The 26,333-nt window shown below is 38.3% G+C and overlaps 1 protein-coding gene across 1 annotated transcript in view; it reads left to right on the forward strand.

Moving 5' to 3' along the window:
• The first annotated feature begins 724 nt into the window (after positions 1-724).
• The window catches only part of LOC124615603 (nuclear pore membrane glycoprotein 210-like), a 262,491-nt gene continuing 236,882 nt past the window's right edge, over positions 725-26,333 (forward strand). Inside the window, exons 1-2 of the mRNA XM_047143596.1 lie at positions 725-940; positions 24,459-24,730. Coding sequence (XP_046999552.1) covers positions 765-940; positions 24,459-24,730 — 448 coding nt within the window. The 5' untranslated portion in view covers positions 725-764. The remainder of the gene's footprint in view (positions 941-24,458; positions 24,731-26,333) is intronic.

Raw genomic sequence — 26,333 nt, forward strand, 5'->3', positions numbered from 1 at the left:
GGACCCACGTCAGAAAAGACTACCACTACGTAGAAAAGAGTGAGGTTGAATTATAACATTGTTCGAATGGCGACAGAGGTTAATGACAACGCTGCAACTGTTAGAGAATCGAAGCTAGAGGCCACATATCTCGTGCAAACTACAAGGCACAGCTTGTAGGCAGGATCTATGAATATTACCTATTTATTCTATAAAGGCTGGCATATAAAGTACGGCTAACAATACTTCGCACAAAGATGTACTATATAAGCCGGTTTTATTCCCACGTACCATTCTTGAATGTACTGGGAACAAATCTAAGTATATATGAGAATAAAAAGTACCCTCACACCATATTGTGATCGACAGGATATAGTTGTGGGTGAACATAATGAATAAACATACGGACTTCTGCACCTATCTACGGACAATTCTTTTTTATGATTATTATGCAAAAAGAAATAGTTATGTCAGGTTTGTTGGAGTTTGAAGTTTCTTTTTCCAGGGCAATAAGCTGAAATTGGGCGATAATCACCTATTTTATTTCAAAAAGGTTGCCCATAGACTTTACAATCACTTACCAGCCCCAGATTTATAGGAAAAATGAACGATAATTACAAAAGAATAAATGCGACAAAAGCTTCGTGTCATCCCATATTGCTCTATTCATTGTATCTGCGAGAACATTCCCCTTGCTTATGTCGTATACATACTGTGGAATCACACCACGTGTTTCCATCTTTGGCTATGGGAGGGCTGTTTGGTTTGGTTTGAAAGACAAAATTATGGCGGGTGTTCGTATATGGATTGTGTGTTTGTTTTTGTTATTGTTTTGCTTTAAAAGTGGAGTTCTTGGATCAAAATTAAACGTGCCACGAGTTCTTCTACCGTTGTTCAATAGCTTCAACACTAATTTTACCTTGGAGGTGGTGGACGCCGCAAGTGGGGGCTGTTATAAATGGTAATCCATTTTCAGGATTAATTTAGTGTTATAAGTTGTCGGCAAAACAATTTTCCTCCCTTCTTCAAGTTGTTTTAGGTATTTAGTAATATGAGGTCCATAGACAAATCATGAACCATAATGTTATCTTATCGCGAGTTGCACATTGACTAATCTTGGGTTTTTGGAGCCGGTACATATGATGATGAAAAAGACCGAAATAAATGTGCTGTGCATATAGAAGTATTGGCAACTGGTTTGTCGTCAGGATAGGAAAATAATGTTTCATCTCGTTTTCTAGGTTTATATGTAAACCAGAGGTTAACCGAGAAACACAGCAGCATTTCTCCACTGACAGCTATTTTCTGAGAAGAGCTTGCGTGGACAAGAATTTTTTTTAAATTATTGCGTGCGCAGCCCTTCCGGTTCTGGAGAGTGTAAATAATGATCGAGATTGAAAGATAACAAGACTTGATCATGGAATTTCAACAACGCTCACAATCTGCATGATTGTTCCTAAAACAGATCTTGGTTTCTTGGTTGTCAGTCGAGTAGAAGGATCGAAGCAGAGACTTTGAAACTTCTGTATGAATCTAGGTTGGCTTACTATACTTCTGTTGGTTGAGAACTGAAGGTTCCCTCGGTGGGTCAGGGGTGAAAAACACATCAGAGATGGTTACCCAAGTAGCTGATTGTATGTATGGTGTCGACTGTCCATCCAGTACGGATGTTGATAGGTGTAGAAGACACCGAAGTACCAGTGTAAGACATGAGGGACGCCACTTCCCAGAGATGAGACCATTGAAAACCTAATGGTAAACAGCTGAAGCATTCATAGTGAAGTGCTAGAATGTGAAGCGTTCTTCAAAAGCAGTATAAAAAATCTGGCTAAGATCTGAAATTGACAGACATGGGGTAAACATAAGTGTATATCGAAAGGATAGGCTAATGGGAAACATGTAGAGGTGCTGCAAACCAATCTCTGTACAGAAGGCAACAATAACAAGAACAAGGCTAATAGGAATTGGAGGTGGTGTATTCATTACAGTAGACAAGAAACTGAACTCTAAAGGCATGAAGATAGAAATTGAAACTGCATGCATGATTGTTTGAATGAGACTCAATAGTGAGGGTGCATATCAGCTAATGACTGGGTCCACTCAACTTCCAGACTCACTCCAAGATGTACCTAAAACTTTTAAAAAAGTCTCCGCTGGTTAATATGTTTGTTCCCCAATCATAGCATCGTTATTTGAGGAGACATTGTTCATCCAACAATTGATTAGGATAACTTTTGTAGTTGATGAGTGCCACAAGACATCCAGCAAAACAATAGGCCTAATTAAAGCAGGCTCTGACAACTACTTAAAGTAGAAAGTTACAGGATGAAATTTAAATGTATTAGGTTTTTGGGAAGGACCATGTAGAGGAACAGTGGCTCAAGTTTAGGAGAAAGTCAAGTGTTCTCTGGAAACAGATTTTGTGAGAGAGAGTGTATAGTAGTGTGTAGTACTACTATTGTGCATACTTTTAATGTGTCATATGGCTAGACAGTTGGTCAATCCAGCATAATTACGGCACATGACAATGTTGAGCATTTGTTGTTTGAATGGGCATGTTAAACTCTATGGCCCCCATGGTGCTTCTCAATAGAAGTAGGTTCTGTTCCATCACCAGGTAAACTTACGCACCGTTTTGTCTCTTTGTCATCAACACCAAAGCCCATCTGCGTGCTCTCTTAATTAGTCACCCAACCTTAACTGATACCTGGCACAACTTGCTCACTTGTTTACGTTGTGAAAACAAAAAAAGCCTTTCCGGTTGGGCAGCTGAACTTGACCCTTTGAGGCCATATGACTGTTCCTAATGTTCAAATTTATCAGCTACTGTGCTAATGCTGTATAGTAAATCACAGTTGTAGACCAGTTGTAGTTTCCCAACATCTGATCTGTGAATGGAAACCTCCCACTTCCTTTACTGCAGTTTAACCTCTGTGACTAACTAATCTCCTTAATCAGATGACAAATATCTCACTAAGCGTTGCGTATCAGCACAGGGTCAGTGCAGATGGGACAGAGGTAATTGTAAGAACAACAGGGGGGGGGCTCTCAAATCTTCATCCAACTATAGTGCTAATTATTAGAGGAAAGTGTTAAGTTGTGCATCAAAACGGTTTAGCATTAAAATTATGAAAATGTGTGTTGCAAGATGAGTCAAGCAACATATTAACTACCTCCTTCATACAGTGCTTGAAATTATCCTGACAGCTAAGTCAGAGACTTTTGGGCTCATTTGGAGGCTTGCTGAGAGTTGTTCTTTCTATATACTGTTTGCGAAAGTGGTAATGGTAGTGGTATGAGGAGTACCCTTTTCTAGAACTTTAGGTAGCTGGCAGAGTACGAGTGTTGTCATTGCTGGACTAGGTTCCAAATCTCAAATACAGTAAAGGAATTAAGAGTATATTACCCTAGCAGGAAGTTGGAAGTGTTTCGGAATAAAGTAAAACTTCATCACATTTGTCATACAAAAGTGTCAAAGCAGTTTACTATAAAGTTATCAGACTGAAGATACTTTTTTTTTTAAGGAGACATAACCAGGAAGTCTTGCATATAACAACAAATGGTTAATAGGGGACTACTTTACCCCCAGCCACATCATGTCCAGGCAGTGACTTGACCATTTCTCTCTGGTGTGATTCAAGATCTGTGTTGGCACTGCATAACATTCTTGAGAAAGAACTGATCAGGGATCTATAAGATTCAATGGTGGAATCTCATAAGCTGAAATTTGCCTCTTCATTGCATCCAAGTCATACCCCATAGAATTCAGTTTCACAGACGTTCCTGGCTTGTCCGTGCTGTGGATCCCTTCACCTGTGAGAAATCATCTGCTGTAACAGCTCACTGTGGACTGACATTACCAGTCCGAAATAGATAATATGGAACAACTGCACACCCCTTACGTCAAATGTGAGGCACCATATTGTTACTTCATGTCTGCAGCTCATTGTCTAGTGGTTAGCATTACTTCTTCTTGATCACTGAGTCTTGGGCTTGAGTCCCAGCTGTGTTTGTGATTTTCTTTGCTTCGAGACTGGGTGTCGGGGTTGTCCTCAACATTTTATCTCATCTTCTTTGATGCACAAGTTTCTGAAGTCATGTCAGATAGAAAGACTTGCACCGAGTGGCTGAACAACCCCAGGACGTTCTCCCAGCCAATAATGCAATACAGTCATTTCATTTTTTCACGAGTTCATCTGTGTCCATTAACAATGTTTCTTTGGTGGTCAGTGGAGATTTGAATATCTCAATGCACATCAGATATGATGGATGTCTAGACTAGGACCCTACCAGACCAAAACTGTTCTTTTTTCCTAATATTCCTGTGATTATATAAGCATGAGCTCGGGAAGGTGTTGTCTGTCTGTAAACTGAAAATCAAGCAGTGGAGGAAGTTGCCTTTCCCAGAGGAACACTACAGCTGTCGTATGTGATGACTGCGACTCAGTTTCCCCTCTAGCAATATAGAACAGTGTGCAAGGATTTCTGTACATTCTGTCCTTTTGCATTTCTTGCCTTAGTATTCTTAATAACTCATATCTGCATTCCATGTAGTATCAACACATTCTGTGGAAAATAAACATCCTGGGGCATCTCTCTGTAGTGCATTGCCAGTGGTTCATATGACATGCTGCAGAGTATTGTCATAACTTTGTGAGATACTCTGTAGCCCCTTCTCGTGACATAGTGGTGTATATAGAGTGAGGAATCATCTGTTCCATCTTCAGTCTACAGACCTGTGATTGAGGGAAGTGCATGAACACAATCTGGTGACCTACCTTCCCTTCTACTGTGTGACATCTCCCACAACACAATTATTCTTTAATATGGCTCTGCTGTACTTAAATTGTACACGTGTTTAATATCTGTTGTTAACCCACTTCATTTAAAGATAAACATTAATATTATACTGTTAAAACAATATTTGTACTATTCTGCAATTTTTCCATTCCCTACAGCGCAGAAGCTATTAGTCCTAGAGAAAAGGAAAAGAATAGGACCTTTTTTTGTAGAAAATTTGATGTGGTTTAATTGTGTACTGGGAAACATTTTTGCTTGATGTCGTGGTTGTCAAGTTGTTATAGAAAATGTAAAAAGTGACCTTTAAGCTTCCCTCCTCCCTTCCCCATCATTTCAAAACCTCACAACCCACCAACCAGGATTTTTAGTGTGTTGTACAGAACACCCCTTCCCAGCACTGTGTAGGAATTTGCAACTACATGACTTTTCCCCCTAATTAATCTTCTTTGGTGTTCGTTCACTGTGTCACCCCAATAATGCAGAACAAATGATGTTCCTGTAGCATTATGTTGCCAACTTCGCTAAGATAGTACAGTCTTCTCACAGTTTTGGTGCAAATGGCATCCCAGGGGGAGGGAGAGGCGGAGGGGACTGCATAAAAAAAATTAAATTCAAATAATTGTGAAAATATCCTTAACAACAGTAAGTCTAGATTGGAGCCAGTGATGTACTTAAAAACGGTTTGGTGAAAATTTGGAAAAACAGTGAGAAATACGAGCTTGAACATAAATGCAGATGCCAGCCAAGCCCACAGAGGGCACTGTTGCATTTTACCACAGATGACAGCTGTACAGTGCTCTCAGCCGAAGTATGTGGTGTTTCAAGAGGCACTACATCAAAGATTTATACTGTGTGTGTCATTCCATGTCAAGTCAACACAGTAATTTTATTTCCCCTCTCAGATTTTTATAGAACTTGGCACAAAGGTAGGCTACATTTACAATAAGAAAATACCCAGTTTTATTAAAATATGTCAGCCCATTTTGACAGTACTGCAATATGAAGTTGTTAAAAAACTCCCATAATTTCAAATTGCTCTAGGCCTAACACCTTTCCCAGTTAAGCTAGAATGATGGTACATAGCCTATGTGATTTTACGGAAATTTCCGGCAGCTTTCCACTGATGTACAACACAATGTGAGATTGAGATGAAAATTATCTTTCAGATTTAAATGAAAATTTAAATTTTTAATTTATCAAAAAGTGCATCTTCAGAATTTTTCAAAAAGTGATATATAGCTCTCCACATTATCGGTAACTAATTCCCAAAGTATGAAAGAGAGACTCTCATGGGTTCACACTTTTATTATATTTGAAAAAATACATAAACCTATTTCACTAAAAAGATGACTTTTTTTATAAAATTTATAGAGTTTCAATGCCAAAATCTTCTCTTTGGAAACATAAGTTTACAAAATTCTTTTTATTCTTGTACTGGGTTGCACTGCCATCTGAAAAGTGGTACGTCTTCTTTATCCCAGATTGAAATTTGCTTTTTAAAAATTGAATTAGCTTCTTTTGAAAACAGGTGATGCTGCAATCACATGGATGGGTTTATATCTATAGTAGGTTGGTGGTCATAATGTTCTGGCTGATCATTGTATGAGTGATCTGTCTGGGCAGGAAGTAGCCTATATGGCCATATTCACAGGATGGAACAACTGAGAAAGACAAAGGAGAAACTGCTCAATTATCTTAAGGCCTATTTCGCTTACGTCAATCTGTTGTAGAATAATGGAACATGTTTTGTGTTCTCGTATTATGACGTTCTTAGATAATACAAATCTCCTTCATCATAACCAACATGGATTCCGCAAACAGAGATCATGTGAAACTCAGCTCGCCCTATTTGCCCAAGAAATTCACAGTGCCGTAGACACTGGCGAGCAGATTGATGCCGTATTCCTGGACTTCAGGAAGGCATTTGATACGGTTCCGCACTTACGTTTAGTGAAAAAAATACGAGCTTACGGAATATCGGACCAGGTTTGTGATTGGATTCAGGATTTCCTAGAAGAAAGAACACAACATGTCATTCTTAACGGTTCAAAATCTGCAGATGTAGAGGTAATTTCGGGAGTACCGCAGGGAAGCGTGATAGGACCTTTATTGTTTACAATATACATAAATGACTTAGTTGACAACATTGGTAGCTCCGTGAGGCTATTTGCAGATGACACGGTTGTCTACAAGAAAGTAGCAACATCAGAAGACTCGTACGTACTCCAGGAGGACCTGCAGAGGATTAATGCATGGTGCGACAGCTGGCAGCTTTCCCTAAACGTAGATAAATGTAATATAATGCGCATACATAGGGGCAGAAATCCATTCCAGTACAATTATGCCATAGGTGGTAAATCATTGGAAGCGGTAACGACCGTAAAATACTTAGGAGTTACTATCCGGAGCGATCTGAAGTGGAATGATCATATAAAACAAATAGTGGGAAAAGCAGGCGCCAGGTTGAGATTCATAGGAAGAATTCTAAGAAAATGTGACTCATCGACGAAAGAAGTAGCTTACAAAACGCTTGTTCGTCCGATTCTTGAGTATTGCTCATCAGTATGGGACCCTTACCAGGTTGGATTAATAGAAGAGATAGACATGATCCAGCGAAAAGCAGCGCGATTCGTCATGGGGACATTTAGTCAGCGCGAGAGCGTTACGGAGATGCTGAACAAGCTCCAGTGGCGGACACTTCAAGAAAGGCGTTACGCAATACGGAGAGGTTTATTATCGAAATTACGAGAGAGCACATTCCGGGAAGAGATGGGCAACATATTACTACCGCCCACATATATCTCGCGTAATGATCACAACGAAAAGATCCGAGAAATTAGAGCAAATACGGAGACTTACAAGCAGTCGTTCTTCCCACACACAATTCGTGAATGGAACAGGGAAGGGGGGATCAGATAGTGGTACAATAAGTACCCTCCGCCACACACCGTAAGGTGGCTCGCGGAGTATAGATGTAGATGTAGATGTAGAAGAGATGCCAGTTCATGACATCGTACCAAAATTCTTTTTGTTTCAACCACATTATGGTACCAGGAAAGCAAGTAACATCTTCAAATGTGCTAGCCATTCATTACCGAGAGAAAGAATCCATCCTCTCTGTTCCATCTTGGAATTTAACAACAGACCGCTATTCGAGAAACAACTGTGGGTGGCATCCAAGTTATCGGCAACTGATTGCGACAGCATCAACAAACTGAGCTCACACAAAATAAATATCTCGCACTGTGGTGAGCCTGTCAACACATATCTTCAATAAGGTAACTACAGATGTGTTGTCTAAGGGTGTAAACTTCATCCCAGTGCTTACCAGCAGAGGACATTATACAGGCTTTTGAAGTGTTACTCCAAAAACTGGCTCAAGTAGAAGCAGAGAAGATGTGACGACAAAAAGAGAGAGTCGCCCAAAGTGTACTGAGGAACAACAAAGATGATGTAATTTTATAGGCAGACAAAGATAATGGTGCAGTGTTGGACACTACATCATATGTAGCCAAATGAGCAATTAGCTGATTGATCCCAAGCACAAATAACTGAGAAACGAACCCACAGCAAAGGTTGTGAGACAGAGCTCTAGAATCGATGTTGACACAGCTATGGGGCTCATGTCGGAAGTTCCAGTGCCACCAAGAATATATGGAGTACCAAAGGAACACAAGGAGAGCTGTCCTTTTAGACCAATTGTCAGTGAGATCGTATTGCCCAAATATTATCTGGCAAAATATCTGGTCCAGAAATAATACTGAGTTTTGTGTTAAGAATTCTACACATCTCATCCAGCTGATAATGGAACAGCAAGTACTTGTTGTGGTTAGTTGTGACATAAAATCTTTGTTTACCAGTGTGCTTATAGCTGTAACTATCAACATCGTACAGGAGCAAATACTGCCATCCATCTGTAACCTTGTGCTGTTGTACTTGTGTCCAGCTCATTTTAGTTGGCATTGCAGATTTTGTGAGCAGACAGATGAGATGGCAGTGGGATCTCCCTTTCACCTACAGCAGCTGAAGCTTTTGAACAGATCACACTAAATCCTGTGCCACTGCACCCATGCTGCTGGCAAGGTGGATGACACGTTCGTCATATGGTTGCATTGGGAAGCGGAAGTCCACAGATTTCATGAGCCTCTTGACAGCTTACATAACAACATTCAGTTGGTGGTATAAATAGAAAACCTGGAGTGATCCCTTTTCTGTATTTGGAGGTGTATAGAACATCTAGTGGGAAACTAGGATGTAAAGTCCATAGGAAACTGACACGCATGAGCAGATACCTGCACCCAGATTTGCAGCACAGTTCAGCATTTAAAAATGCTATGTATGCTGACAGCCCAGGCTCAGTGCATTGATTATGCTAACCACATAGAACATGAACTGAACGAGCTCGAGACAACATTCCGTACAAATGGATACAACAACACAGATTTACAATGAACTGTTAGGCACAACAAAGACAAAACAGTTAAAGGTATAAAAGAAACTTCCTGTAGCTCGCTACCGTATGAGAGAGGCGTCACTGACTGTGTGGATAAGATTCTGCATGACGGACTGTTCAGTCCCATAGTTCAGGGTGGCTTCAGGATCAGAGATTTGTTGACGCCTACAGAGGGAGGAGTTTTTAATGTGTTTCAGGTTTTCCGGATTGTCCATACTATTTGTAAGTGATTATTCAGCCGTATATTCCTGTGAATCAGTTGTAGTTCCCGTTGTCTGACTTGAGGTATAATTGAGCGTTTGAACATCTGTCAGTTTTAATTGTTTTACGGGTTGTGGGCTAGTGTGATTGTACAAGTGACCTTGGATGAGACAGGGAGAGAGTGATTGCAGTTTTATATGAGATTGCTACGTACTTCTTACATTTTCAACTTTTAACCACATTCGTTTCTACTAATTTTCATAAGCATGATGATAACCTCGCGCCGCTGAGCACCCCTAAACCAGAAAAAAAAGACCAAACACACACACACACACACACACAAAATGATATTACTCGTATGATGCTGTAAACAAATTTTGGGATTCCAGGTTCCATGCCAAGCTTTAATTAAATCTCTCAAGGGTATTTCCAACATGAGATGAGAGATATCGGCCATGACGTACTGTCTTTGGAAAGATATGAGGATGAAATGATTGAAATTTCTCATGTTGAAAAATGAGAAGGATCAACTTCTTTTACTTGTTAAAACCAAGATCGCATTAATGCTTATTAATTTTCGACACGAGGTTTTTACAATCTTTGCTGTCATCTTCTGGTCTTCAAAAAGTATTTTGACAGAACATGTTCATTGTGAGTTGGAACCTCATCCAGGTTGTCATATTAGTGAATAAAACATAGCACATTATTCACAGGTTTGTCAGAAATAAAAGGTTGATGACCAGAAGATGACAGCAAAGCATGTCGATACCAGCTGTTGAAAATAAGTAAATATTTATGTGATCTTGGCTATAAAAAGTTTTATAATGAGGAGGATGATTTGAGTTCTTCAATCTTTGGCACATCTTCTTCACACCACAAACTATTAAAAAAACTGAATCAAATTGTGTAAAGCAGATACGACAAATTACTCATCATTTTATAATAGATATTGTGAGTTTCTGGTGCACTGTTTGTAGTATTGTTATGGTCACCCATTTAGAATTGTAAAACAGAAAGTGCATATGTTTTCTACAGTCCTCAAATGCCCCATTAATTACAACTGGAGGCATAATTTAACTATAATAAGTCATTTAATTATGAGGTTCCTTTGTTTGTGGCCATGTAGAAAGTCATGTGAAACTTCTTAATTTTGTTCCAGATCAATCTAGTGAATATCTCCTTTCACAGAATTAACAAAATTATTTCCACTTTTCTTTTTCTCACTTCATTATATTGTTTACTAGTGCACAAGACATTTGGTTCCATGAAAGTGGGTGATTATGCTGTTTACAGTAACTGTCTTTCCTTTGAGGCACGGAGTTCAATAGTGTCAAGAAGCGGGATCACAGTGTTGTACCACATCTTTCATTACTTTATAATTTGTTGGTCAAGAGGCTTCTTCCACTTTCCATTTGCAGTTACAGTATATTTGTGACATTTTAAGTAAGATACTTCAGTAAAAAAGCAATATGTAATGGTTTGCATGCTGCGTTGGTGGAAAATTTTCAGGTTATAACTATAAAAATTACACTTTAATGCTTAGTTGTCCTGAAAAAGTATTTGGATGTGAATATCCTCTAAGTAAATAGTGCTGTGAGCTGTGCAACATGGAGTGTGGTGAAGTGGCTGGCATCACTAGCTCATGTGCCGCAGGTTCCCAGTTCAAGAGGGACCACTAGAAATTATTTATTATTTTGTTTTTATTGTTTCCGGAAGGTTATTGAAGATGTAATGTTCACATATTCTGGAATATTTGATCTATATATAAATACCAGCAGTGTGGAAATTCAAAATTTGTTTAAATAACTGCACTCTTTGTCCAGGAGGTCATTTCTGTTCTGGCTGTACATTGATATCAATAGTAAAAAAACATGCTTTCAGTTCTAAGTATTGTGCTTCATTGACGACACTACTTTCAAATTTGGTTATGAGTTTGGTTTCGATGCGACCAATGTTAGACTGAATCAAAAGTGTTGTGTCATCCTTTTCCTGTTGTTTGTGAAGCTGAATTAGTTCTACATCTACATCTATGCACATATTCCACAAGCTACCATATGATGAATGGCAGAGGGTAACTTATACCATGGCTAGTCATTCCTTACCTGTTCAACTAACAAATGGACAAAGATATTTGTCTAAATGTGTAAAGCTGAAGTATATGTGCCATTGATATCAGAACCACATTTCTTATGCTCCTATAATGTAAGTCTTTCTTACCATGTAATCTTTCTGGAAGTTTTTCCTAGAAACACTACACGAAATAAGATTTTCTTCAGTTACAGCTGTGATCAAAGATATGTTCAAAGTACCTTGTTTGTTTGTTCTTTTAATGCTGTGGAATGATAATTACCTGATTCAAAATGATCCTGCAAAAGATGCATTATGAGGAATACTAGTGCCACAACAGTGGAATAATAATAATTGAAACCAGTAGTGTTCCATCTAAGTTGCAACTGAATATTCTACTCATGCCTGCTACCAGAGTTGTTGGAGTGAAGAATAGAAAATTGATACTGTGTTGTATTAAACTGAGGCTCTTTTGAAATTGCTGGGGAATGACAATCTTATGAGGACACACTTTGCTTGAGAATTTGAGAGTAAGAGCAGTTAGACATAACCCCTTCAGTTTCTTTGACGAACAAATTGTCTTTTGCCCCTTCTTAAAAGCAACTTCCTTGCAGATTCGGTTACTTTTTTTTCTTGTGGACTATTACCAGTAACCTCCCCAATCTCAAATGATATAGTAGTATGTTGTCCCTTGCATGCCCCACAGTGCTCTTGGCTACATCATTGTTCACTTATTTGGTCAAATTGCAGACGATTGAGGATGTGGCTGCTCGTGCATATTTCACTACCTGACATCTAGTTTCATATATACACACCTAATTTTATTTTATTTGGACATTGTAGCTCAAAATGAGTACTTATAATACAGGTTATATATAATTCTGAATTACTTTTTATTTTAGTTAGCTGTTCAGCGACTAATTGTTTAATATTGGAGGCAACTTGATCTAGGATTTTTTTCCTGTGTTAGTTCAGTGCACACATTGTGTATAAACCATTGCTAAAATAAGAAGTGAGATGGAATTAAAACACTCAATATTTACTTATTAATGACTCCAGTTATATAGGACAATGTAAACTCCAGGTAGGAATATCAAAAATGTAGAAAAAGTCAATTGCTACTTATCATAAAGAAGACACATTAAGTTGCAGACAAGTGCAATTAAAAGACACTTACATAAAGCTTTCCGCCACAGCCTTCTTCAGCAAAAGAGAAACACACACCATTCATACACACAAGCAAGCACACCTTATGCACACTTGGCCGGCAACTCCAGCATCTTGGGCCGGAAGGCATTCTGGTGTGTGATGCTGGAGTTCGCAGTCATGTGTGCAAGAGGTGTGCCTGCTTGTATATATGAATGGTGTGTGTTTCTCTTTTTCTGATGAAGGCTGTGGCCGAAAGCTTTATGTTAGTGTCTTTTAATTTTGCCTGTATGAAACTTAGTGTGTTTCTTTACAGTAAGTAGCAATCTGTCTTTTACTACATTGTCATTTGTGTAAGAAAATTTCCTACTGGAAGATTATTCCTACTTTCAACCTGTTGTGACCAGCTGGAGTTACTACATTTACAATATTGCTGTGTTTTCTGGAATTTTCATATGAAATTGTTGCTCTACAGATATTGGCTGCAGGCCAGTACAAGGGATGCTAAGATGGTTCAAAGAATTTTAACATGCAGAGTAGTACAGGATGATTCGAAAGTGATGTCTCATAGGGCAAATAGGGTGAACCAGAACTCAACCAACAGTCTTTCAGAACTAGTAGATGGGACAAAAAATATGAAAGGCCTATGGGCACTAAGATGCATACCGTATGAGCTGTGGGCACCTGTTCATCTTCGCTACTGTGAAGCACATCTCATATACTGAACAAGTGCTCATAGCACTTTCGGTATCCACTTTAGAACCATTGTTTGCCGAAAAATATTTTCTGTGTTGAATCTGTACTAGGCATAATCCGTATCACTTCAGGCAGTGGGTTACCTTAATAGTCCTGGATGTTACTGAATTTAGCATATGTTAAAATTCAGGAGTAAGTAAGAAACACGTTTTTAAGATATGAATTTTGGAAATTTTTTTAAAATGCTGTATCTCTGAAACAGTTCTTGATATTTTGTTAGAGTTTTTTTTAATTTGAAAGACAATTTCTTTATGGTTACAATGGTATCCTCCGTTTGGACATATCTGTCGAAGTTCTTATGCTGTCACCTTTTGAATTTTCTTTCTTTTTTTTTTTTTTTTTTTTTTTTTTTTTTTTTTTTCAAAAATGCCAATCAAGAAAAGTTAGATTTTTTTTTCTGTGGATCAGTACCACAGAGTACTATATTCGCTGTGAAGGAGAACGTCCACTTTTAAGTTGGACAGGTTTTATCAATTTTTTTTTTAACTTTCTAGGGTAATGTATGTCTTCACTGAAGTTGTTTCTTACTAATTTCTTTGTTACAATGTTTATTTATGTTGTCTTTGTTGCAGTTATTTCTTTTCACTTTCATTGTTTGCAGATATTTCTTACACTGTATTGTTGTTTCTTTGTTGTGGTTGTTCAATGCAGGTTTCTGTATTGTAGTTGTTCAGTGCTAATTTGTTTACTGTGGAGGCTTGTAAGAAATCCAAGACTATCCAGTGAGTTCTGTGTTTTTGTGAGGAATTTGTCAGGCGACACAGTTGCAGTGTGTATTGTGAGAAGGACTGTTTGAAATGTCTTCTGAGAGTGAAGTGTGCTGACTCTTTGCATATCCATAAAAGAGTGATACATAAAACAAACAAAAAACAGACTTTGTTCAGGTTGGGAATAAGTGTTCTCATTTGAAGACTCTGTTTCAAAGCGAAGATGTTTCCAGCGATGACTTTTTGTGTTCTAAATGTTTTGACAGAATAACAACAATGGTAGTATCTGAACAGGGTGAAGCCTCCCATGGCGCAGATGATATAGATTTTGCATCAATAGAGGAAGAATTAAATACTCTGAATCAGTCAACAACAGAGGTAGGTGTGTTAGTCCTGTTAAGTAGCTGTGATCAGTGAAGTTTAGTCATAAGTTCTACGCATAAAGAAAGCACAGAGAAATTACTGAAGCTATGGATGAATACACTACAGCAAAACTGACCACACTCGTCAAAGCAGAGATTCCATCTTCAGAAGAAAATGAACCAAAGAACTCTTGTATCTCTTGCCAAGAATTTTTCACAAATATCATTTCAACTGTTGAATATTGTGCATCCTACAGTGAGAAGGTGCAAGTTTTAACTATTATTCCAGAGATGTTTTCAAAGAAAACAATTTTGAACCACATTCCATCAGTATCAAAATACATGGTAGACAAATCAAGAAATGTGAGGTCTGTAAAAGGAGTCTTTGTAAGACCAGATCCCTCTTATGGTCATCCTGTAGAAGCAGCTCAAGTTCAAATAGTGCAGTCATTTTATTTGGAAGATAAATGGGACTGTTCTCACCAGAGTGCAAAAAAAAAAAAAAATAAAAAATAAAAAATAAAAAAAATAAATAAATAATAGTAATAATAATAATAATAATAATAATAATGTGGTTGGTAGAGGTAGCACCTTTGCTTGGGGTTGACTCAGTACTGGTCCTCACCACCCCAGGGATGAGCTGAGGAGGTATGCAAGACCTTGCCTCTGAGGAAGCTACGTCCAAGACCGTCCGTGCGTGGTGAAGAGCCACATCCTACACGAGGTGACCCTGTTAACGCAGAACACGGCGGATCTATAGGAGAAAACCTTGAAAAAAATCTCACATTCCAAATCCTCAATGCGTCTGTACTCGAGTCGAGCGGCAGCGAGGTCAGCGTCTGTCCATCTAGTAGGTGCGGCTGTATTATATGCTCCAGGAACTGACAATCCCTGGTTCTAAACACCCAGTGGAAACAGTGGACCAAAACTTACAAGCTATCATGAGTCGTGAGAGTAATGACAGAATTACCCCAGGTGGTAACCAATCCACTCGTCGACAGACGACAACTGGGTTTTCGGATTCTGGGGAACCCGGGCCATCACGTTCAGAGTTCTCAAGCAAACTTCGTCCCGAGGTTCCCATGTACATTGGTACCTTTAACATTCAGACCCTAATTCAACCTGGAAAATTACACAACTTAGTAACAGAGCTAGACCAACAAAAAATTAAGATCTTAGCGTTACAAGAAACTAGATTCACGGATGAAAATACAATAGACTATGGAAACTATCGCATCTTCAAGAGCAAGACTGACAAACGAATTGCCAATGGTACGCCACTCCTGGGCATGGCATTTGCGGTGCACAGAAATATATTAGGCTCAATTAGAGAGGTCTCTTCCATAAATAATCGCCTCATGACCATGCGTATCCAGTGCGCCGACAAGAAATACACATTGGTAAATGTTCATGCACCCACAAACATAGACAACAAAAAACGCCAACTACAAACTGAAAAATTCTGGACTAAACTTGAAGATGTCATGGCCAAAATTCTCCGGGATGATATCAAAATCTTAATGGGAGATTTCAATGCACAAATTGGCAGAGATAAAGAACACCAAAAAACTGTAGGAAAATATCCAGCACACAGATTCACCAACAGAAACGGACTGAGATTTATTGAACTATGCCAACAAAATAATCTAAAAATAATGTCTACATCTTTGAGAAAAAAACCTAGAAAACAAAAGACCTGGACTTCCCCCATACAAGAGATCGGCGAATATCAGATTGACCACATTGCCATCTCCTATTTCGTACAGAAAGAGATCCATGATGTCCAAGTCCGCAGAGGGGCGAACATTGACTCAGACCACTACTTAACACGCATTAAAGTGAAATTCACCCCAAAAAATTCTATCCGAAGAAAACACACATGATGAAATTTGACACACGAACAATCAAAGAAACCAATCTGAAGGAGGAGTGGGAAAAGGAACCAGCTGACTCTTGGGAAAAATTTCGAACAAAAATTACAAAGAAGGCAAAAGAACTGATCCCATTGAAAAAGAACACAAAACACCCCTGGTGGGACTCTGGATGTGAAAAAGCGCTGGAAGAAAGAAAGAAAGCCTTTCTGAAGCATAACAGTAAAAAAATCCCCAGAAAATCTAGATCACTTCCACAACACCAGAAGACAAGTGGCAAAAACAATCAGACAAGTCAAGAGGAAGTACCTCAAGGAACAGTGTGAGTCTATTGAAGAAAATTTCCGTAACTATAATGTACGAGACTTCTATAAGACCTTTGCTGGGAGAATCAATGGATACGGCTCACGAAATCTATGTTTCAGAAAACCAGATGGAAAACTAGCGCTCACAAATCGGGAAAATTGAGGAGCTGGCAAGATACTTTTCCGGACTCCTCAATTGCCCTGAATCTTCTTCAAGATTCCCTCAAGAAACTGCTATCTACACAAATCCAGAATCCCCACCACCTACACTAGAGGAGATCCAAAGACATATTCATAGACTGAAAAACAACAAGGCATCCGGAGAAGATAATATCACTGCAGAACTACTTAAAAATCTTGGACCAAATTCCCTCAAAGAACTCACTCAAATCATCACAGACATTTGGCAGACAGAAAAACTACCAGAAGATTGGAAATGCGCCCTAATTCATCCACTGCATAAAAAGGGAGACATGGCAGATATAAACAACTATCGAGGAATCTCCCTTCTCCAAGTCACTTATAAAATCCTCTCAGCTTGTCTTCTTCAACGAACACAAGAACAACTCGAACACAGTATTGGTGAATACCAAGCTGGCTTTCGCCCTCACCGATCCTGTGCAGAACAAATTTTCAATTTGAAGACAACACTAAAATACAAAGCAGTCAGAAACAGTCTGATCATTTGTTCCTTTGTTGATTTCGCAAAGGCTTATGATTCAATCGATAGGCAATCTCTCTTTATTATCCTTGAGGAGCTAGGACTCGATCCGAAAACCCTAAACCTTATCAAAGAAACGCTCACAAACACAACTTCTAAGATAAAATTCCTGGGTGAAATATCAGAGCCCTTCCTGATCAAAACTGGCGTCAGACAAGGTGACGGCTTGTCTCCACTCCTCTTCAACCTTGTCTTAGACAAAGTCATCCGAGAATGGGAAAAAGAACTGAAGAATCAAAATTACTGGAAGCCTATACAACTAGGAAGATCTAAAGATGGTATTAAAATTTCATGCTTGGCATTTGCAGATGACGTGGCCATTCTAGCAGAAAACGAGACCACAGCAATTAAACAGATAGACATTCTCAAAGAATGCGCCGAAAAAGTTGGGCTACAAATTTCCTTCCAAAAAACCAAATTCATCTGCTCAAAATTTGAAACTCAAAAACTGACTACAAAATATGGACAAATTGAGAGAGTTCCATTCTTTAAATACTTAGGCGAGGTCCTAGAACCCACAGGGGGAGAGAAAACTGCACAAAAAGTTCGACTGCAAAAACTGAAAAGAGCATACTGGAAAACCCACAACATCTACAATAAAAAGTGTCTCTCCATTCACTCAAAAATATGACACTACAATACAGTAATCAAGCCCGAAGCACTATATGCCAGCGAAACACTCACACTCCATAGAAAAGGCGACCTGGAAGGCATCCTGAAAGAGGAACGCAAAATTATCAGAAAGATTCTTGGCCCAAAAAGAACGGAAGATGGATACAGGTTACAGTCTCGGAAAACTACAGAAAAATTATCTAACCTCGCCGCAGACATCCGGAAAAGAAGACTAAAATTTTACGGTCACATCCACAGACTCCCAACACCCAGACTCTCCCACAAAATTTTAATATACATTGAAAAATTGAAAACCATACCCTGGATACAAGAAACCAGAACAGATCTAGCAAATGCACAAATAAATTCTTCAGAAGTTATAAACAGAAATGTATACAGGCAAAAAGTCAATAGTTGGAAAGTACAACCCGAGAATGAAGTTTGCAAGAGACAGGGGACAAAATGGACAGAGGAAAGAAAGAGAATTCATGGGGAAAGAATGAGAGAAGTTTGGAGAATTAAAAAATTGAATCAGAAAAGCTTTGCGTGATCCGTATGGGTCCAATCGCACATAATAAATAATAATAATGTAGCTGTAACAGTTGAAGGTCAAAAAGTTGTGAAAGTGAAGAGATACAAGACTCACAGGATTTAAGAAATTTTTGCAATTTATGAGAGCCACTATACAATTCTCATATTGGAAGATCAAAATTTTATGCACTACAATCTAAGTGGGTAGTTCCACACCCACCTAGAGATGTCTGTTTATGTGTGTACTGTGCGAATTTTGAACATTGTGTGGTAACTTTGAAGAAAACTTACTGGAGCATGTGACATATGACACCTTGTGTGGGCATGCGAAGTCATTAGTAGTCTGTGACATGAAGTGAGAGATGTGTTTGTTTCTAGAATCTGGTGACTGCCCTGGAAAGGGAGGACTGTCTTTACAGACATTTGATCAGGAAGACGTAGCAGATAACTCTGCAAAAATTACGTATGGGACATGGGAGGAAAATAAACTAGGCCTACTTAAGAAAACTGTTGCCTTTGACAGTTTCATTGATGAACATGGTAAATGGTCAGTGAAAGTAGTAGCACACCAGCATCTGAAGAAATTGCAACAACAGCACATTGCAGAAGTGAAAGGGTGTGTACAGGCTGAAGAACTATGTTTAATGCTTCACTGTGATTTTGCTGAGAACTGGTCTGTGATTCTCTCACAAGAAGTACAAGAGTATCATTGGAGTAATGGCCAGGTTTCAATTTTTACAGGCGTGACATATTTTCAAAACAAGACCACAAGTTTTGCAGTTATAAGTGATGACATGGGACATGACTCAGCACATGCTTTGGTAGCAATGCACAAAATTCTTCAACTGCAAACAGGGCACAAGAAGTACAAGAGTATCATTGGAGTAATGGCCAGGTTTCAATTTTTACAGGCATGACATATTTTCAAAACAAGACCACAAGTTTTGCAGTTATAAGTGATGACATGGGACATGACTCAGCACATGCTTTGGTAGCAATGCACAAAATTCTTCAACTGCAAACAGGGCAGAGAAGATCGTCATTATTTCTGATGGTGCTCCTAATCACTTTAAAAATCGTTACCAGCTGTTTGAATAGAGTAAGTCGCTTATGCCAACTGACAGGGTATACAGTACTACTGGTCATGGGAAGGGTCCTTGTGATGCTACAAAAAATAATCTTTCCAGACCAAATACAGATGTGAGTCAGAATGCTGGAAGGATTTTACGAGAGACATGAGATCTTACACATCCTCAGCCCTCATTCTTTTGTCCAAAGAGGAAATCGAAGAATTCTGTGAGTAGAAAAAATAAGAATGGTTCAAACAAACTACTTCTGTGAAAGGACTTCAGAAGACACATTTTTGGACTTAAAGTGATGGGCGAAATCATATTGCATGCACTTTAAAGAGTGAGAAAGAAGAAATTTCATTTGTTTGGCTAACACTTCAAAAACAGCAGGATGATAATCAGATTCACAACCTGAGAAGCAGGATGTTTGTGACGTATGTATGACTGTGAGTGGTGGGTTGCAGAGATTATAGACGCCAGTTATGAGCTAAACAAAATTACAGTAAACTTCATGTTACAACATGAACCAGCTGCTGGATACAGGTTTCCAGCTGAAGGACAACAACAATGGCATCAGTGCATCTTCCTGTTCCCAATGTTTTGAAGATTGTAAGTGCTCCAGTTCCTATTGGTTCAACAGTTAGATACTGAAGCTGTGGAACACATTTTTAGTTCACTGACTGGCTAATTTCAGTAAAATATATATATATATATATATATATATATATATATATATATATATATATATATATATATATATATATATATATATATATATATGATATCAAAATAATGGAAGGAAACATTCCACGTGGGAAAAATTATATATAAAAACAAAGATGAGGTGACTTACCGAACAAAAGCGCTGGCAGGTCGATAGCCACACAAACAAACACAAACATACACACAAAATTCAAGCTTTCGCAACAAACTGTTGCCTCATCAGGAAAGAGGGAAGGAGAGGGGAAGACGAAAGGAAGTGGGTTTTAAAGGAGAGGGTAAGGAATCATTCCAATCCCGGGAGCGGAAAGACTTACCTTAGGGGGAAAAAAGGACAGGTATACACTCGCACACACGCACATATCCATCCACACATACAGACAGACAGATGCTTGTGTCTGTATGTGTGGATGGATATGTGCGTGTGTGCGAGTGTATACCTGTCCTTTTTTCCCCCTAAGGTAAGTCTTTCCGCTCCCGGGATTGGAATGACTCCTTACCCTCTCCTTTAAAACCCACTTCCTTTCGTCTTCCCCTCTCCTTCCCTCTTTCCTGATGAGGCAACAGTTTGTTGCGAAAGCTTGAATTTTGTGTGTATGTTTGTGTTTGTTTGTGTGGCTATCGACCTGCCAGCGCTTTTGTTCGGTAAGTCACCTCATCTTTGTTTTTTATATATATATATATATATATATATATATATATATATAAAAAGAAAGATGATGAAACTTACCAAACAAAAGCGCTGGCAGGTCGATAGACACACAAACACAAACATACACACAAAATTCTAGCTTTCGCAACCAATGGTTGCCTCGTCAGGAAAATGTGTGTCTATCGACCTGCCAGCGCTTTTGTTTGGTAAGTTTCATCATCTTTCTTTTTAGATATATTTTTCCCACGTGGAATGTTTCCCTCTATTATATATATATATATATATATATATATATATATATATATATAAAATTAAAAAACTTTAAGTCTTTGGTTTTTCCACATACATCTTGGAACCGTTTAAAATGCTTGAAAAATGAGTATCTTACTCAACTTTTAAAACTAAGATTATGTTAAATAAGGCTAGGTTTTGATTTTTATGAGGTTGTTATGTGATAAAGTGGTAATAAAACAGGTTTTATGTGTGGCAAACATTTCAATTGTTTATAAACCTGGTTCAACCTAAAAGTGAAAGCTCTCCTTTTCAGGGAATGTAGAGCTATACGGTATTAACCAATAGAAAAAGAAAACCAAAATTTTATGGATTGGCATTTTTGAATAAAAAAATTTTTTCTGTAAATTATTAAAAAAAAGGTTCAGAATACTATAGTAAAAGAACTTTGACAGATAAGTCCAAATGGAGGATTTCTTTGTAATCATACAGCAATTATCTTTCAAATAATTTAAAAATTTTTCCAAAATTCGCATCCTCAAAATGGTAAGGGCAATGTCATCTTTGGAGGGCTGTATCTCAGAGCAGAAATTTTTTTGGAGAAAAAAAAAAAAAAATAAATAATATGATTCCGTACTTAGTACTTAATTTTAACATATGCTAAATTCAATAACATTTGAGACTGTGAAGGTAAGATTTTTTCCTAGCCTGCCAGAATTGATATGAACTATGCCACTAGCACCTCTCAAAATATTGAAAGTGAAGAGTTCGCTGTAGAAATAGAGAATTATTTCACAGTATTGAAGATGAAATAGTGCTCATAGGTATGCAGTTAAGAGCTCATGTTTACTACACACTTTTTTCTTGTTTCGCACCATACTAATACCCCTGAAAGTTCATTGGTTTGAGGGTAAATCACTTAAAACTTGCACCACAAATATTGTGGAAATGAAAAGTGCTATTGATGTGCAGTTTTACAGAATGGATTGGTAGGCAGGGGCTCGTATTGTTAGCCAATAAACAGATTATACTAATACTTAGAAAGTCTATTTTTTGTGCGTACAGACAATTTTTAAATGGAACAAATGTAGAGAAATTGAACTAAATGTAGAGAAAAATTAGAATGCCAGTGGTGTTTGCTGCAGGATTCTAGTGGGACTAGCTTACAAGATATCGTATTTTCAAAAGTTTGCACACTAACACTCATTTGTGTCATTCAAGCTGCGTAGTTGCTACGTATGATGTTGTTATGTTTGCTTATAGTGTGCTTGTATGTTTCTTGAGTGCATTATGACATGCTAGTGTGTTAACGAGTGACAGACTGAGCAGTCAGTTGTGAGTGGATGATGGGACTTATCAATGCAGGGAAAGCCAACATGCTCATTTTATATGGAAAGAGTGGAAGAATGCAGTTCATTCTTGTACTGTGTAATAGTAATAATGGCACAAGGACGTGGCATAAGTCAGACAAGTGTCCAGTGCATTCTCTTTCAACATAGGTTCCATCTCTATCACATCTCTCTCCATCAAGAGCTTCATGAAGACAATTATGAGAATTGTGTTAACTTTTGTACATTGGCATCAAGACAGGCTACTCCAGATATATCATATATCTTGTTTTGTGATTAAGCCGAATTTACCAACCGTAGACAGATAAACCACTGAAACATGCACTACTGATCTGCTGACAATCCCCAGTGACTTCATTAGGTGGAATGTCAGCATCCATGAGGTGTAAATGTGTGATGTGGGATAGTAAATTATCAGCTCATAGGCCCATTTTTCATAGATGGAACACTGAATACGCACAAGTATCGCAGCCTCATAACAGACCATCTTCCACAGATGATAGAATACGTTCTTCTGCAGGCTAGGAGGAGCCTGTGGTAGCAACATGATGGCTGTGCAGCCCATAGTGCACAAAGTATTACAGCATGTTTTCACCAATTGTTTCCAAATCATTGGTTCTGATGCAGAGGACCTGTACCTTGACTGGCTTATTCCCCGGATTGGGAGCCTGTAGACTTTTTTTCTGTGGGGAAAGCTGAAACACTCTGTCTACAAGGACATACCAACTACAACCAATGATACACAATGATATATTAGTGCAGCATGCTTGGACATCTCCGCTGAAATGCTAGCACGTGTGCAGTAGTCATTCCTTTCCAGACTGGAAGTGCGTATTGCTGCTGCCAGTGGTAATTTGGAATATATCCTGTGATTGTCAGTTGTCTCGTTACTGGTCAGAATCCACATAACTTGCGTACGCACATGTGTTGTAGTTTACTGCTCCCACGGATATTTTACAAGTGTCAGTGTGTCAGTGTGGAAACTGTTGTGGTGTAACCACAAGTACCAGAATGAAGATGAAGAACACAAGAGAAGGCGGTGAGACGACGTTGGCCAATGGTGCGCTGATTAGGACTGCATCGTGGGAGGAGCGGCCTCTGCAAGAAGAGAAAATATGTGCCGCTCCTGCAAGCCTTGGCCACTCATTATTAGGACAGTATTAGGAGCAATCACACGCGGCCTAGCAGAGAATGCTACGATAACAGTTATTAGTGATCCACAAACTGTGTGACGAACTTGCATGAACACTGTATTTAGCAAAGGACTCTGACTGTTATTGCGTGTCGCCCATTACTTGTGACAACACGTTGTAAATACAAGTTAAGTATTGTTTCTTTTTATATGTAATACAAACTACTAATGTTATTTGCTTGAATTGTTGTATAGCATTCCAAGAACACCGCATCCTTTAGGCACACTGTATGGAATGAGTGGGCAGGGCCCCACAGAAACTTTTCAAAATACCATATCCTGTAAACGACTTACACTAGAATCATGCAACAAACAGTACTGACATTCTGATTTACTCTAATTTTAGTTTGTTAATGTCAGTAGGTATAGTTTCATTTAAAAAGTGTATGTTTGCATAGAAATACACTTCCTAAGTACTATTACACTTCATTTATTGGCTAACTTTATGAGGCCCTGACTACCAATCCATTCTATGAAAACTGAACATCAGTAGCACTTTCCATTTTTGCAATATTTGTGGTGCAAATTTTAGGAGATTCACCTCGTATAATTGAGTATGGGACAGTAACAGAGTTCTGAGTATGTTGCATGCAACAAAATTCTGAGTGCTTTGTGTACGCCATGTGTAGTGTTTGACACTTACAATGTTATTCATTAATCAGTAATTTATGTAAACCATGGTTTGTCCACATTTTGGGGAAAAGAGTGGTCTTCATATGCATTTCTTTTCCAGGACTACATCCAGACCAAATATAGTGCAACTGCTGCCTGTTGAAGGAGAATTACTGACAGACTGCATGGGTAAAGTCGTAGTGACAGCAGTAACAAAAGAGAGAGTACGAAGTACTGCAATAGTATTTGCAGAAGAAACAAATTCAGGACAAGTACTGAGATGTGATGTTATTGTTGACGTTATTTCTTCACTGGCGATTGTAACAACAACAAGAGAGCTGTTCCGAGAGGAAGCACCAGAAGCATTTGAAGCCAGAGCATACGATGACCAGGGTTTGTGTTTTGAAAAGTAATTGAAGAGGTTTTAACTATAGAACAATTTGTATGAAATATTATTGGAGTTACTTGCAGTATTGTCAGGGGCATGCGACTATAGTAAATTACATTTTAAAATGTTTCTAATTTACACAGCAATCATCAGTGATCATTGTACAAAACACGTTATTGTTCAGAAAGTTGATCTTGGAAAGTTTATCCCTCAAAGCAAAATGAACAGGCCATGTGCAGATTTTATGATGTAGTTTCTCTTTAAAGCAGAACTTTCATTGGAATGGTGGCTGAAAAAGGAAGTAGTATTAGTTTTTGCACTGGAAAAAATTATGCACAGAATTTATTTCAAAAACGATAAATGAAACTATTAATTAAGTGTGCTGTTAGTCTCAAACTCTTATCACATCCCAGTTGTTTATCTGTTATTCTAGCCCTGAAAAAATAAGTTAACAGCCAAAATCTAAAGCTTATTGAGTGTTGTTGGTGAGTAATAACTTTTGCTCTTTCCAGAAGGATTTTTGTACTTCGCAGTACTATGAAGCAAGTAAGTAAATGTTACTAATCATACAGTACATTCAGTTACTGCTACAGCAAAAATATGTGACATCATCAGATGTGCGAGTCAAGTGTAATCTCTTAAATGGTTGTGTTAGTGGAGATCAGAAGGTCATCTCTATAGACCTATTTTGCTTCTTCCGTTGTTCACATATCATTTCACCTCCATAGACCTATCTTGCTTCTTCCCTCGTTCACAAAACATTTCTGGGAACATAGCCTACACTGGAAATTCCGGTAGAACTAAACAAGAAAAGTTACACTGTTAGCATTTTTGGAGCTCTCAAAGCTTTTGAATGAGTATATCATAAAATTTTACTAGGGAAACTAAAATGATGTGGTGTTCAAAGGCATCATCTTTGCATGAATCTGATTGTTATCTTGACAATAGAAAACACTGTGTCACATTAACAAATCAGGAATTAGGTTTAATTCAGAGTGGGGAAACATTAAATACAGTTTGCCACAGCCGTTTAATACAGTTAGCTTCAGTCTTTCCTGTTTTGGCCTCCAATTTTATACATATATTTCGTGGGGCACCGGCGTTCTTCAAAAACTGTAATGTATACTGATGAAACAGATATATTGATAAAGGGCTTGCACACATTGCGTGGTAGGTTCACTTTTTGGTTTGGAACAAGGTTTATAACCCGAGCAAAAATTTGAAAATTTGAAGTTCTTATATAGTTTGTCTCAGGTGAGCTGCCACTAATAAAGACCCAAAAATATCATGGAAATTTTAACTTAGCAGCACAAAAATCATGACAGGGTCCTAGAGTGTGCATCTGACTCACCCACTGCTTCGGGTGTGACTAAACTCCAAAGAACGCTAACTGATAAAACAAAGAATAAGCAATGGTCCCAGCTCAACACAGGAATCACTAACAAAAAGAAAGTGCACAATCTGCAATTAATTGAAAACAAAATAATCTCACTTTCATTCCATTTAGTTTGTAAATTAAAATGACAGCCTACTGAGAACAAATAAAATGATACATTCTGTGAAACAAATTAGAGGCACTGCATCTTGTAATATTAAATTTTCTGTCTT

Source organism: Schistocerca americana, chromosome 5, assembly GCF_021461395.2.
Source record: "Schistocerca americana isolate TAMUIC-IGC-003095 chromosome 5, iqSchAmer2.1, whole genome shotgun sequence".
Classification (NCBI taxonomy): domain Eukaryota; kingdom Metazoa; phylum Arthropoda; class Insecta; order Orthoptera; family Acrididae; genus Schistocerca; species Schistocerca americana.